Here is a 16,697-nt window from a genome sequence, read left to right on the forward strand (position 1 = left end):
GGCCTTAAAAATAGCCTTTGACGGATTTGGGTTGTTCCGGAATTCGGTAGCATAGAAGGCCGCACGAGCCCGGCAGATAGCTCGATGGTAGAGCTTAACGGACCTGGTATATGCGGCTTTTAGATCAGCCGCATAGGTTTTCCTCCAGGCCCTCTCTGCTCGTCTACAGGCACCCTTTAGGGCCCGAAGTGCGCCATCGTACCAGGGACTGGACTCTCTAGAGTTGATTTTGGTTGATACAATAGGTATCAGAGAGTCCAAGGCCCTGGTGATCCAAGAACAAAAGAGGTCATACCCCTTTTCTACATCCGTCGAGAGGTCCAGCGGCTCCTCTAATAGAAGACGATGGAAGTCTTCTAACCTAAGCTTTTTCCAAGCCCTCTTCTGAACCCATCTAGCCGAAGAGATGGAAGGAGTGGCAGAGACAGGGCATAGAATGGACACCAAGAAGTGATCTGTCCACTCCACCGGAGAAACAGAAGTGATTTGAATCCCCGGCAGATTGGTGAACAAGGGATCCAAAATATGCCCCCCCGAATGGGTAGGCTGGGACACCATCTGAGGAAGTTGAAAGGCCTCTAGGTCAGAGGAGATGGAACGCACTGTCAAGCCAGAGAGGGTGTCGAAATGCAGGTTTAAATCACCCATGATAGAAAAGTTGGCACAATCTGCAGCCAGAGGGCCAACAATATCGGGGAAAGCATTTCTAAACGCCACATCACTGCCGGGTGGGCGGTAAACGACCATCCCGGACAGGGTAAACTCAGGGCTGACAGAGACCTTGAACATGGCACTTTCACACCCAGAGATGTTTAGGGCGCTCCAGACGCAAGGGTAGATAGTTTTTACCACTAACGCGATACCCCCGCCCCTAGACAGCCTATTCAAGGTGTACATAGAATAGCCGAATGGGCAGGCTAGATTGGTGATAGCGGTATCAGCGTCCTGCAGCCATGTTTCCGTCATGGCCAATACGTCAGGAGCTTCCTCCTCAATGAGGTCATAAATGTGCTGATAATGTTTCAGCACAGACCTGACATTTAGGTTCAGGATCTTCAAAGTAGTAGGGATGCCTATAATGCGGCGAGTCTCCGAGGAAACAGTCCTTGAGAGGGGGCGCGGGGAGTCTAGAGCCCACCTATTACAGAGGTAATGATAAGGGCCTCGCAGTGGGTGTACCGGTGGAAGGGTACAGCAGCGGCTTACCTGACCGATGGAGTGCAGGCAGTCCCGCGAGTACGTCAACAAGGTAGAGCCGGGATAGAATAATAGTCCCTAGCCAGAGTACCGCGACGTCCAGCGCGTCCATAGCGCAGACGGGCGCAGACGGGCAGGACTCTGGCACGACTCCGGCCACGCGAGGACGCGCCCGCTGCGCGATCCCGCTGCGCTGGGGGAGGAGCTTTAAAAAGGTGTTCCAAGTCCGCGCATGCGCAGTAAAGCGCAGGCAGAACGAACAGCCTCCAACCAATGACCCCACTCAAAGATGGCGACCAAGATCTAATAGGCACCCACCCCAGGACCAGACCCGCCCAAACGGCGGTGGGGGGCACAGATTAAGGTGCAAGTAAGTGGAAAATTAAAAACAATGTCCTAATGACCAGAATAATGCGCAGTACACTTTAAAATAGCACTCTTAGGACAGCGCGCTAAGCGCTCGCGCTGCAGTCAGCTACCTTGTCAGGGGGCGAGGTGAGGAAGGACTCGCCTTAAAAAGGTGTTCCAAGTCCGCGCATGCGCAGTAAAGCGCAGGCAGAACGAACAGCCTCCAACCAATGACCCCACTCAAAGATGGCGACCAAGATCTAATAGGCACCCACCCCAGGACCAGACCCGCCCAAACGGCGGTGGGGGGCACAGATTAAGGTGCAAGTAAGTGGAAAATTAAAAACAATGTCCTAATGACCAGAATAATGCGCAGTACACTTTAAAATAGCACTCTTAGGACAGCGCGCTAAGCGCTCGCGCTGCAGTCAGCTACCTTGTCGTGCTCATGCGAATATAGTGAAAACGACAATGGGCCTGCATGAAACATGTGACACCCTCCCCTTGGTCAGGATGGTAGCACTTAGAAGGCTACAGAAGTCAGATGATAGCAGAACCAAAGCATATAACAAGTTGCATCTTGAAAGCATCTGAGAAATAGTAATGGCGAATTAGAAGGACAATTATGTACTCATAAATATATCCAATCACAGCTTATCGCTGCGACCCAGGATGTAGGATGCCAAGTGGAACAACATTAATTCCAGGAGGAAATCCAAACATTCCAAATTGGAAATGTAAGCCATCCAATTGAGCAGGTCAAAGGAACAAACATGCTCCTTGTTTCCAGTTGTCGATAGGACCATTCATTAGAACCTGTGTTGACTTTGATAAAACTGAGATCCAAAAGACGCTCTGCTGTTGCACAGGGATCACCTCCGGCCACCTGCCCTAACGCTAGGTTGTACACAAGCTGCATACCAAATGAACAGTCCTGGTTATGGGCTACTAAGGGACCCATCAACAGTTCGAAATACAGGACAGCATGAGATGGGGTAGCCAGGCAGATATCCAGGGCCCACTGAAATGGACACCGGATGCAATGAAACACAGGTTTCACACAGGCAAAGTAAGCATATCAGAAAGTTAGCCAAAATACAGCATCCAGAGCGTCAAAGGGCACCATTCTAAATCGTTGTAGCATTTTCTCACAGTGCACCTTCAGCTATGCCTTTCTGGGCTGGACCACAGATGGAGTAGCCATTGCGGAAAAGAAGGAACAGTATGAGGATGCCGCAAATCAAGACGAGCATCAGTGGGAACCCACGAAATATGCTCGAAAAAATAGAATGTATGAAAGCTGGGAATATACCAAACATCTCTTGACTGGGATGAATGTATGATTTATTCAGCATTCCGTCCATCATTTGTTTGCGTAGAACTTTTTACCCTAAGTGGGATGGGTATGCCCAAATGTGGGTCCCTTGCTCACTGTGCCACTGGATTCTGGCTAGCCTGGCTGATGAAGGGTAATACCCAGAAACCGGTCTCAGGATGCTTGTTTCCGGTCCAGGGAGGACCTGGCTTGGCAGTTCGGTCTGGACTGTTCCCATGAGGCACAGGGTCAAGACTGATTTGCATATGGCTGGGTCTCAACTGGGGTGGCCTGGTGAGCAAAAGAACAATGGATTTAACCCAGATCTCTTGACTGGGGGTGAATGTATGATTTATTCAGCATTCCGTCCATCATTTGTTTGCATAGCACTTGTCACCCTAAGTGGGATGGGTATGCCTGGACCTGGGTCCCTTGCTCACTGTGCCACTGGATTCAAGCTAGCCTGGCTGATGAAAGGTAATACCCAGAAATTGGTTCCAGGAAGCTTGTTTCCGGTCCCGGGGGGAACTGGCGTGGAAGTTTGGTCTGGACTGTTCCCATGAGGCACATGGTCAAGACTGCTTTGCATATGGCTGGGTCTCAACTGGGGTTGCCTGGTGTGCAAAAGAAGAAAGGATTTAACCCAGATCTCTAGACTGGGGTGAATGTATGATTTATTCAGTATTCTGTTCATCATTTGTTTGCGAAGCCCTTCATATCAGACGCATTAAATATTTGATGTACCAATTCCCCAAAACGTTGGGGGAGATTTGTGTTTAACATTGACTGTATTTCACTAGATGTCTCGCCACCTGCAATTAGAAGGTATTGTGTGCTGAAGAGAGAGACACTTTGTTAAAACAATAATGCTTTCAGTCGGCTTAGCTAATTGAAATCTGTTTTCAGAGCTGGAATGGAAGGCCTCAACAAACTATCTACACTCCCATGTGGAGGGCGAAACAGGACATTATTGTAACAAGCAACTGGGAAACAAATACCACATACGGGATTCCCGCCCGCAGACCACAACAGTCCTGACTATTGAGGAAGAGATCACTACCATTCGAAAGCAATGTGAAAGAGGGAATAATTGCTGGAACAGGAGTTCCTTTCAAATAACAAGCCTAATTGGGGGCAGAAAAATTCCAGGCACCGTGTATTTTTACTTGTTAATATATACAAAGGAATGACCGGCAGTAGAGTCACATTCTTCCCCTGTAAGAAAAACATCTCTTTCAGCTCGCTGAAAACGATATGTAAAAGGCAGGGAGCATAACTCATGTATGTATCTGCTCCTAAGGAGTTCATATCTACCTACTGGTTAGTGTTTCATGCAGGCAGTGAAATGAAACATCAAGGGCAACGAGATAGGTTCATGTATTAACCAAACCATGGAATCAGTTTCTACTACAGTGAAGGGAAGCTGTTCAAGTTACTCTATATGTAGCATGGTATAACTAGTGTCTTTCATAGGCATTGTTTGCTGTTTGCATGTCAAATTAAATGGTAAGAATAATGCACTATAATTTAGATAATGCCAAGGAACGCGCCCTTTTTTAAGTGTTTGCAGTGTCCAACCAAATTGCATGACTGATCTAAGTTGAATCTAACCATGATCTAAGGTAGACACTTAATTTATACATTATCAATTACAGAACACACAGTATATCTAAATTATAAATACAAGATGATAACATATTACTGCTGTTGTCAATAACAGCAAGCACTTTATCTAAATTATCCTGATCAACTTAGCGTAAGCGTACATCAACCTCCATTTGCACCAATTTTTAAACTTTATAAAAACTAGCATAAACAAATCATTTCGACAAGGGGATTTTCGACCCAAAAGAAAATCAGAAAGGTTAATGTCTTCCAAAAGGAGAGAAAGCTGTTGTTTCAGGGCAAACAATGTGGAATTTTCTAACCATTATTGACGTAATTTACCTACGGAATAAGTAGTAACAGTAATGGAATGTGGCATTTGTGGATAACGTGGATCAGGTCTCTTTAACTTGCATCCCAGAGGTGGTATTCACGAAACGAGAATGACAAACATTCGTGTTGATGGCAATAATGCCCACCCAGTTGAAATTAAAATAGAAGTATTGAATGTACCATTTCATATCATAGTACTTAGTTGGTCTTCAGTATAATTCGTAGAAGACTGACAATTATCAAAAAGGGCTAGGGATGAAATAGTGGGAGTATTCAATTCCTTAATCTTAGCTAACACCAGACAAGTGGTCTGTGGGACTTTATCAGTTAGAAAAATGATTTGCATAGGTATCAGACATGCACGGAATAGAGATTCTGTACCTTGGGCTTACCAGGAGTTAGTGCCCCATACCGATTTCAAGTCAATATTGTCCTTTCAATAACCATATCATTTCAGAGCTAGGTTTTCGATGAAGAGGGATGCATAGATCAATTTGGTTAGTGTGAGCACATATTTCTTCGAAAGTGTATGCGCCAATTAAAAATAATATGCTACTGGGTCCAAAAGGTCATAACCGGTGAAATGAGTGTACTTCATTATTGTGTTTTGGTACTACCCTGAAATGGAGTTGGGCAATGTTCCTATTAAGTATAAATAAATTGAGGACGCTGTCCATTAGCCCTATTTCAAAAATGGTGTCCATAATGTTGATAACAGAACAAATCGGCATAGCTGGCCGAATTTAAATATAAATCTTCAGTGTCATACAGAGTGTAATATTGCAATTCGAAAAACATACACAGCACCGACATCCAAATCATCTGATTATAACCCAGTTATTATCACATCACCCATAGAAATATGGAATACATACGGTATCTGTACGGTCTCCGTAGGAGCAAATACAACGAATGGTACTTCATACCATACAATTCCATCAGTGACTGGGACCGCTGAAATGTTAACAAGGGACTAGTCTCTTTTCATTTTATATGAGGAGGAATGTGGGGCCAACACCTCATGGACCGGTTCTTCAGCGGAACGTTCCGGGAGGGAGTAGCCAATATTGAAAAGGAAAAAACTGTCACAAATCCAGTCCACATGAACAGGAAGACCATGGAAAATACAACCCAAACATACATCCAAGGAGAAACCAGATAAGTGTGTTTTAACCAGGAGATGAAAACACAAATCTGCACTGGTGGTGGGGAAAAAACAGAAGACAACGAAGAACAGTCAGAAGAAAAATTATCTTGATCAATATAGTAACCAGGAGAACTCAGCTGGAATAACGGAGGCTGGGATTCTGGATGGAAACCTGAGGCTAGCAATCCCTAAAGGGCCTCAAGGGGTGGATCAGAATAACCACTTTTGATTGTGGAGTGTGAAGAAGGTAAAACAGGCACCAAGTCAACTGAAGACTTGACATCCTTCCCCGGCAGCTGGGGATAGTCAGAAGCAATGGAGCTAACAGGCTGTAAAGGAATATCCTGTCCCGGGACACCCAGAGGCATACTATTAACCATTGGCCAAATGGTGTAACTTGGCATGTTCAATTGAAACAAAGCGATTCTCTTTGTATCCAGGAAGTGGAGGTAAAATCACACTTTGGGTACCCTGAGGACCAAGCACTGGAACAGGATCACAGTAAGATGGACTGAATTCTTTCTTAATCACCACCTTTTCATGAACCAGATCTCCAACTTTAGGAAGCCAGCCAGAGACAGGAATCTGAACAGCTGCATCCAATGGTAAAGTCAAGGGCATATAGTTTATAGCCAGAGTGTCGCAACACTTTTGTAGATCCTGTAGGACAGCACAGTGGTTATCTATGTCAAAGGTTGCGCCAGCCACCACAACGTCTAGAACATCAAGGTCTGGAACATACATCTTGATGGCAAAGAGCCTTTCGCACATGGTCCACCCGCCCAGAGATCTTCTTGGGAGATTATTAACAGCACTCTGAACCCCATAAAGGTGGGTAAATCAGCCACGGCCCATGACTAATACCTTTGCTGATAAATATTGCTTTAAGTCACGGTCCATCCGCTCCACAACAGAATTGCCCTCGGGCTTAAATGGAGGCAAGAAATCCACCTACATTCCCAGGGATGTCGACAAATCATAGTACGCTTTAGAGGTGAAAGTCGAATCCTGAATTGAATGGAAAGTGCCACAGGCATGAGTCCAGACAAAGACATGCAAATCTTTTCTACCAGTGCGATTGTCAGCCGAGCACTGAGGCCAGACTCAGAGGAACCTAGTGCAAGAATCCACTGCAACCAAAATGTATTTGAAAGCATTATTGGACATACGAGGACAACAGTGATCAAGGTAAATACATCCAAAAGAATTATTGGAAATGAACGGATGAGTCTGAGGTGGTCCTAACACAGTAGAACTCTTAATTTGATGACAAACATCGCAACAAAGAACATATCTGCAAGTCTGCTGGTATAAACCACATCACCAATAGCATTGCTGTAAAAGCGAAACATTGGCAGCCACTCCTGCATGTGCAGAAGCAATACCCTCTTTTGCAGCCCCTATTAAAGATTGTCTGCGGTCAAGGTTGTAAATCAGACAATCACCAACACCGGGAATGGACACAACAGGAACTTTGTCAGTAGTTAACGAGAAGGGAACCTTGCGGAAAAGGAGTACCCTCCCTACCAGCCGCAATAGCCGCTGAAATGTCATTGTCAATTTTAGTCTTAGTACGAGTAACTGTGGCTACTTTGACTTAGAGTTCCCATGCACCGCTTTGCTAACTCCACTAGCCCAACCCAACAACTTAGTCATTTGTGGTTCTTTTTCCTTTGTTGTTTTTTGACTTGTCTTCACATTTTTTTGAATTATAAAATGTATGTTATTGAATCCTTTATTGAATATATGTATCTTTTATAAAAGAATTTTCCAACAAAAATGAAGAAAAGATTATAAATAAACTATAAATACTATTTTGTATACAAATAACATGTTTGGTTTCTATTAATAATGTTCATATGTCACAACATTTAACTTAATAATTTGTGTGTGTTTTCCCTGGGTTTTTGGCTTATTTATTGCGTTCACTACTGTTTTGTTTTTTCAAAAATTTACTTTGACTTTGGCTACTGCAGATTTGGCTGCTTCATCAGCCATCGATTTTCCAACCGCGAGCGCTCCCGCACATTGATTTCCCAACGTATGGACAACATGTGTAAGTGGTAGGCGTTCTTTAAAAGCGGCCACGCAAATCCAAAGCCTTTTATGCTTTATTGTGCTACCTTTAGAATCCCGAAAATCATTTTGTTTCCAAAAAAACAAATTGTTATTGAAAGATTGTACACAATAAAAAGACTCACACAACATGGGTGGGTAATTCTGGATCAGCATATTCGAGAGCCAAAAGGAGAGCCCTCAATTCAGCCAACTGGGCAGTGCAGTCCCCAAGGGACTGTGTATGAAACAAAGTAGAATGAAAGACACAGTCTTCCATCGTACCATCGACAATTGCGCAAGGTGCTGAATAAGTCTGCTTGTAGCCAATGGCCGGTTGAGCCTAACCATCAGTGTAAATGATACATTTGTACTAATGAAGAGAATGACTGAAGAAGGTAGAGGGTGAATATGTTCATACTGAAGAAACTCTTGTGTTTGTAAAGAAGGCTCAAAAACAAAACTGACATCATCCAACGTCAAAGAGGTAGCCAATTAAATCCAATGAGGATGCAGAGCCTTAAAATTAGAAACACTGGCTTTCGTGACAGCCTCTAGGGTAGACACGGTGAAATGACAAAAATGTGTTTACCTTGCACGAGAGGGCATTCTCTAAGAATGGTCATCTGTGCAGCAGTCAAAAACTTTTCAGTAAAAGAAACATGCAATTATGCAGGAGTATACAGATGCAATTTATAAACAATTGGGACTGTGTCACCCTCATTAAAAGTCACATAAGTGAAACCGATCGCACTGGGCAAAATCCAGATGACCACATTGGTAGTATTCAATCTGTTCTGTAAGTTATGCCTTGCAAGCAAGTCAGACAGTAAAGTGTGCAGCACAGCGGTGTGGTCCGGAAGCCAGGAGGAAGCAGAAAAGGATGGGTGTATCAAGCAGAGACTGCAATCTTTAAGCGTAGATGGAGGATGCAATTGAGCACAATTCTCCAAAATGGAGTGCTAAACCCCAACCCTTATTTGTTAATTCATAACCGAGAAAAAGAATGGCCAGAAACGCAATATGCAATATGCAAAATGCAAAATTCAATTTGTAGCCCAGAGCAGCGATTCATGCAATGATGCAATCCACTCTCGCAAGATGAGAATTCAGTTTATCATCCATCAGGTATATATCATCGACCTAAGAGAAAGTGTCAGGATCATCATCATGCAAAAGTGGCACAATATGTGCTGCAGTGACCCAGAGGCCATTCTTATACCCCATGGGCAGTCACGCATATCACCTCTGGGAGCGAGGGTGGAGAACGCAATGCAGGCAAATCTCTGCTCTCAGAAGCCAGGTTTTGACTGAAAAAAACATTAGAAATGTCTAGTGTAGTTTCAAATTTCTTACACACAATGTTATTGATCAACCCTGTACTATGCATGATTTGCACTGCAAAAGTACAAGTATAACTATTCAATTGTGTATAATCTGAAACGATGCGATAGAAACCATCACTTCTCAAAAGAAGAAAAAGAGGATTATTCATCGCAGAGACACAGGGTTCAATTACACCCTGATACTCCAATTCGATTGCGTCACATTTAATTGGTTATTGAGGCTGTGGCTGAGGAGTAGAGCATATAGGCACAACATGTAACTGAGAATCATTATCCCAACCAGCCTGGTTGTGGTATAAGGCAAGAGCCCACTCAGAAGCATACGCATGCTTAGTCTCATCCGAGACATATTGCGAAAAGTAAGGTATAATCACATCCTCGCCTCGAGGACAAGCAAGAACAAACGGGGAGGCCAATCGACCTCAGCCAGGAAAATGTCGTAAGAAGACGTCAAGATGTCGCAAAAATAGCATTTATTGTGCGCTTAATGTCACCTTCAATCTGAATGTCTAGATGGAAAAGTCTATCAGGGAAGGCTATGCAAGTGTCCACGATTTCAACAGTTACAAAGGTTTCAGTTGCTTTCGACTCCAGAAACTGGTGGAGTGTCTAGCGCACTACAGTAACTTCTGTCATGCTGTCAAGGAGGGTCACTGCCCAACCTCTGTCCAGGAGGAGGGTTCTCACCATATGGGATATATTTCGCTATTAAAGCAGTAACTTTCTTCTTCTGGAACGAGTCTCTATATGAAGGTGGTTCCTCTCTCTTAACTTTCAAGTCAAAAGAGCGCCGCGAGGCCCACATGGGTTGCGCGTACTCGCCCTGTCTCCGATCTTACCATCCTCCTATGTCAAATAGTTGATCAGATGATTCCTGAAAGAAATGAGGGGAATGAGGATCAGGAACCCAAAACCTCTCAGGTGTTTTAATTTTAGAGCGATCACATAAATCATTTCTTTGTTCAGAATAGTCCGGTGGCGGTGACCCACCACAAGAACTAGGATTCTGTTTCTGCTTAGATTTGTCCCATGTCTTTTTAAGAAAGACAGGATGACCCTCCTTTTCAGGAGGTGGCTTTCCTTGAGACTGAGTAGAAGGTCTAACCCCCAAGTTATTGCGACCCAAGGACTTATAAACATCATCATTAATAATCGGTAAGTCACATTCCCAATCAATGTCAGGCACCTCCGAAATACATTGACGAACCATCAAGGACGCTGCTTCACCCTTAATATTAGAACATATCCATTCATTTCATCCCTAAATCCAAGGCAGGACCTTCCTCATGTTCATTCTGCACTTGTTTGAGAACCATCGGAAGAGCACTCATCGAGGGGGTGCCATAACAGAGTGTATACACGGAGGCAAACACCATCCCCCAAGTGGTGCAGTCGGCCAAAGGAGGAATTACACCTCTAGGCAAGCACATAGTAAGAATCCTGCGTTTCTCTACAGAACCCATAAAAGCGAAAACTGCATCAAAAAGATCAATTTTCTGAGCAATCCAAAACAGAATGTCTTCACGATTCTGAGGACGTTTGCCCATTAATTAATTAATAATAACCCGGTTAATAACAAGACCCCCACCGTGTGAAAGCTGCACAGGACTCACGGCTCCATGAGAAAAGCACGGGCAACAAATTGGATCAGGTGTCTGTAGAGGAGAACAACCTGAGCATACAACAAATGTCCTGCTGCCAGATTGGCATTGAGATAATTAGGGTAAGGAGTAAAGCTGGCCAATACAGGCCAGGTGGCACATCAATACTTAAGGGGGAAATTGAAACAGTAGCAGTAGGATGGGGTAGGGTGCCGGTAAACCAAATCTGGTGCTCCTAGGCCATTATAGGAACTTCAACCAACGCATAAGGGCAATAAGCAGCCGGATCTGCAGCAGCAGCATAAGCATGAAAAGAATTATCATTCACATCCACAGCTGGAAACGTAAGCCAGGAGTAGAACACTTCGAAATAGTATGCAGCATTCACTTTGACAACAAAAACAACTGGAGACTCTGCATTGGAGACCTCATTCTGCTACAAATGTTGAGTAACTGCCGGGCAGCAATGAGCTGGAATGGCAACCGGTTAAGCCAATAATGAAAAGAAATGGATTTAGATGGTAGCACTAAAACGCGTCAAAATCTTTTGAAATTCAGGCTTGACAACCTACAGCAATAGGTGATCCCTACAAACTGAGGAGGCAAAGACTTCCGACCACGGACGTCTCCAAAAAACGAACGGTGTGAGGGTATTGTGGACAAACACAAGCGCTACTCAGGGGTCCTGTGAAAAAGTACCAGACCCAACGTAGATGGTGCCATGTTGCAGGGATTTTGGTGAATCACAAAACTATGCTTGGAATCATCAAACCTTAGTAGGCTTGGACTGAGTCATCCTACCACCTAAGTACCCATGAGCCCGGGATCGACTAGCTAAAGTGTCTCACTTGCCCTCCTGCTAACTTACAGAGGCACAAGTGATTAGACCCCCATAGTACAACACCCCGACCCTCTCAAGAATCACAGTTGCAGGACACACCCTTTAGCTCTCACAGTCATACTAGTCTACAATAAGTTCTAACAGAGATCCGAGGAAAGTTTAAAATGTTTATTTTAACTATTGTGCTCTAGTATGCAGTATACATCCCACAAGACGTAAGACAGTGCAAACACAAATACAATCAGCATAGTAAGTAGTCCATAAATTATAAAAGGAGCAGTCATTATATAAAACAGAGTAGCCAGCCTAACATACCTCCCCTTCTACAGAAGCAAAATGATAATAAGTCAGAAGATCTCTGGGTGTAGCAGCAGACCCTGTACCTTGGCATACACAGATTACGTTCTACATCTCAGGTGCTGTCACAATCGTTTTCCTGGAAAGGTCCCTCTCTAAGTGTATGTTGTTACCTGTCTGTGCATACCAATATGACAAAAGCATATGTTCCAAAACAACAGCTGCATCTGCATGTTTTGTCTAGGTGCTTGGGCCTGACCAGAACACAATAAAAAGGGGCATTGTTGTTTGACCTTGTCTACAGCGTTCAGACTAAATCCCAGAAAAGAACAGAAAACAAAAACAACAGCAAGGTCTCTGTGAAAGTATTGTGTGTCACAAAGCAAAATAAGTTTGTTTAGTAATGTGTGCAAAGCAGAGAGCAGTATGCAACATGCTCCTGCTAACGTAGGGAAAATTACAATGGTCCTTCACAGGACATATGACATTGCCAAGTCCTAACCTTGACTTTTCTTACATATAAGGCCCCATCAGGAAGGCGCAAGGTACCCCCATGGACAGGGTGCAGTGTATGTAAAAGGTAGGCTATATGCTAGTGTGTTTTACATGTCTTGATAGTGAAATACTGCCAATTTTGTTATTTTCATTTGAAAGGATATCTGTCTCATAGGCTAACATGGGAGTTGCATTGTGCTCCCTAGGGACATTGTTGTTCTGATTGGTTATCTATAATTTCCATATTTGATTTACTAATAAGACCCTAGTAAAGTGCACTGAGTGTGCCCAGGGCCTGTAAATCAAATGCTACTAGTGGGCAGGCTACACTGATTGTGCCACCCACACAAGTAGCCTTTTCAAATGGGACTCAATCTGCCACTGCAGTGTCTGCGCTTACAGTTTTTAAACTGTCATGTCGACTTGGCAAGTGCACACACTTGCCAGGCCCTAACATTCCCTTTTCTTACATGTAAGGAATCCCTCAGTTAGGCCCAAGGGACCCCATGGACAGGGTCCAGTGTATGTAAAAGGTAGGACATGTGCTGGTGTGTTTTGCATATCCTGATAGTGAAATACTGCCAATTTCCTTTTTCACTACTGAAAGGCTATCTGTCATATAGGCTAACATGGAAGTTGCTTTGTGACATCTTACTAGTATAACTTTCTATTGGGTCAAGATAGAGAAATAGAGTTTAGGCTCTCTGAACTCAGAATTTAATAAAATATATTTTTAGGGAAATGGTTTATAAATTGTATGTTTGAAAATGCCACTTTTAGACTAAATAATAAAAGCATAAATTGCCCCCCAAGGAATTGTTTGAGAATAATTGCAATTCAAAAATGTCACATCAGTGATCATGAATCCACCAATGCAGGGACATTTTCACAAATGTCACAGAAATATTTAACCGCTACCGCGCTACCGCGTTTTCCCGCTGTGCGCTGGAATTTCAAAAATGCGCGGTTTGTGACAAAGCCAGCTCGTCATCCGCGTAGCGCAGGTAACGCCCATGACGAGCTGGCTTTGTCATCAGCGCGGAAGGGGTTAATAACACTTTTCTGTTCTTCATTTATGATTGCAACATGGCAACATCCATACTACTAAGATTTTAAACACAATTAATAGTAGTACATAAAACACCTTTTGCTTCATGTATGGATCAGTGACATACCATACAGAACATAATTTTCACATTGCAAATTGTTAATTTCATAATCAGAAAAATCAATGTATAAGTATAACGGTGTTGGGCGTCGACGTTTCGGTCCCCCGGTGGTCTATAAGATCCTCAGGACCATCATCAGGACGAGAAAGTTGCACATATATATATATTTCAAAAGACTTCCAGCCGGAAGTGCTGCAATGTAAGAAGGGTATGAAAAACCCACAATAGGTGTTCTGACTATATCACACCACGTAGTAGCACCAGGTATCCTATTTTATAGAAAAATGCTCCTCAAACAAGCGTACCAATCACTTCTATGTGAAAACCCATGACTTTGGCTCTACAAACACCCGACTTCAAAGGACCGAGTGCCTCTCATGACATCATAATTGTCCAAGGTGGAGTTATTTGTTCCTACAAGTGTTATTCTTTAAATAACTGTTCTAAAATTCATATTTTTATACATGTATGTTGGATTTTTGTTGTTTTGGTCTTGTCTAGTTTGGATAAAGGTGCTTTATTTTTATAAACTGGTGTGGTGTCCATTTGTGGTGTTTGCACTGTGTTGCTGTGAGTTTGGGTACAAATACTTTATACATTGCCTTTGAGTTAAGCCTGGCTGCCTGTGCCAAGCTACCATGGGGGGCAGGGGTATCTAAAGTGTGTGACCCCCTTACCCTGACTAGAAGCAGTAGTCCCTACTTGGACAAAGGTGCATACCTCTGCCAACTAGAGACCCCCATTTCTAACAGCTACACTGTGGTCAATCAAGGTCCATAGACTCAGAAAATGATTTTAACTTGATTGAATGGTGTTGTTCTGTAATGGTGCACATAGAAACTTAAAACAATGAAAAGATTTGTGTTTGAACATTTTTGACATTTACTCTCTTTCTATTCCAGATTCTGGCTTTGCTGCTTCATACCCTTTTTGGTTCCATCCTGCCAAGATGTAGACCATTATTGTCCTAATTGCAGAAATCTGGTTGCCAAATACAGTCGTTTGTAATAAAATAAATGAGCATCGTACTTTAAAGGTAAACAATAAATTACAATGTGGCACTATGCTGGGAAGTGTTGTATATTATGTAATGCTTCTGTTAAAAATGGTCCACTGCTTCCAAAATATATATTTCCTTGCTGTTGAATTCAATAGTTAAAGTGGAAAAAAGTCCAGAAATGTTTTTTCAAATAACTTTCAGTCACAGCAAATTCCTCGAAAGACCACGCCAGAAATAGGCATATGTAATAAAATAACGAATACACTTTCTTTACTCTTTATCATGTCAAACTAAATGCTTCCTGTGACTTATTGATGCACACACTTACTCATATTTAAATCTACTGCACCTAGATGTAAATCTACACTTTTTATACTAGTCACCATTTTCAACTGTAGAGTGATGTGTAATTATTTACTTACATTCTTCCCCCGCCACAGTTCAATACCACCAGTAATTTTTTTACACACAGGTTAAGATTCCCATCACCATGGTGGTTTTCTCCCTACCAAAAAGCATAGAGAAATGTGTTCAAGTTTATAATTGTTCAAAAAAATTACATCTATTTTAATGCAAATATATGTTTGGAATTACTTTTAAATATGTGATAATAACATAATATGTATTAAATAATTAATTTACATGATTTATGAATCTCTCTTAAATATTATTAAAAACAACTTAAAAGCATTTTTATTTTTATTTAATATGTATTAAGTGTTTTTCAAAAGTTATGTGCTGAATTAATTACAATTATTTTAATATTTTAAACATAAGTTTAAAAGTTTAATTTCATTTTATTTTCACAATGCTAAATTAAGTTTATTACATTACATTCTATAATAATAACATAATTACGTAATCCTTATAGACTTTATATATATATATATATATATATGTGTGTGTGTATATATATTTATATATATATATATATATATATGTGTGTGTGTGTATATATATATATATATATATACATATTACCTACTGGCGGTCGCCAGTAGGTATATATAGTTAGGATTTTTTCTCTATGGGTTTTTTGAAAATTCTATGTCTAATAACTTTGGCGTTTGTGGACGGAATTGGCTGAAATTTTCAGGAAAATGGCACATTTTGTTTCTGAGCAGCCCTTGAAAATTTGGGGGGGGTTCGTCAAGGGGGGGCCGAGAAAAAAGGGGGGTCCCAAAACGTGTTTTTAACATTGAGTTTTCCATAGGGCGGTTGGCCTCACTTTTAGCCCGAACGGCTGAATGGATTTGCACGAAACTTGGCAAAATTGTAGGGACTGGTAGCCCGATGTGCCTTTTGTAGGTCTCAATATATGTACTCCAGTGGATTTTGAGAAATTAACGTTTAAAAAAAGATATATATCTGTAACAGCGGACCGGTTAGCGCTCTGGTTCGCGGACTTTTCGCGCAACGGAGCTTTGTGAAGCGAAGCTGATTGGTTCTCCGGCGTCTGTCAACATTCCAAACAGTCCGTAGCGGCCGCCATCTTGTCTCTCGGTAGGATCGAGAGACAAGAGGAGGTCAAAACAAAGGGGGAAATAACTATAAGGGGGCATAGTAGATCCTCGCTGACCCCCTAGGTTTGATGTGGAGGTTTTAAAAGGGCCCCGCGGGGCAAAAAAAAATAATAAAAATAATAATTGAACGGCTGAATGGATTTGCACGAAACTTGGCAAAATATTAGGGACTGGTAGCCCGATGTGCCTTTGCTAGGTCTCAATATATGTGCTCCAGTGGATTTTGAGAAATTAACGTTCAAAAAAAGATATATATCTGTAACAGCGCTCCGCTTCGCGTAACGGAGGTTTGCGAAGCTGATTGGTCATTCTGTCACTGGGCTATAGTTGGGCTACATCTGGCTGATATTTGGGCTACATTTGTTTTTTTGTGTGTCTGGCGGCCATCTTTGGGCTACATTGGGCTACATTGGGCTTCATTGGGC

General features: G+C 42.5%; 1 protein-coding gene across 1 annotated transcript in view; it reads left to right on the forward strand.

The window, feature by feature from the left end:
• Positions 1-14,834, forward strand: part of LOC144785349 (lipopolysaccharide-induced tumor necrosis factor-alpha factor homolog) — a 282,851-nt gene extending 268,017 nt beyond the window's left edge. Inside the window, exon 5 of the mRNA XM_078664306.1 lies at positions 14,652-14,834. Within this exon, the coding sequence (XP_078520432.1) occupies positions 14,652-14,757 (106 nt within the window). The 3' untranslated portion in view covers positions 14,758-14,834. The remainder of the gene's footprint in view (positions 1-14,651) is intronic.
• The last annotated feature ends 1,863 nt before the right edge of the window (positions 14,835-16,697 follow it).

The sequence above is a fragment of the Lissotriton helveticus genome, chromosome 10 (genome assembly GCF_964261635.1).
Source record: "Lissotriton helveticus chromosome 10, aLisHel1.1, whole genome shotgun sequence".
NCBI classification, from domain to species: Eukaryota; Metazoa; Chordata; class Amphibia; order Caudata; family Salamandridae; genus Lissotriton; species Lissotriton helveticus.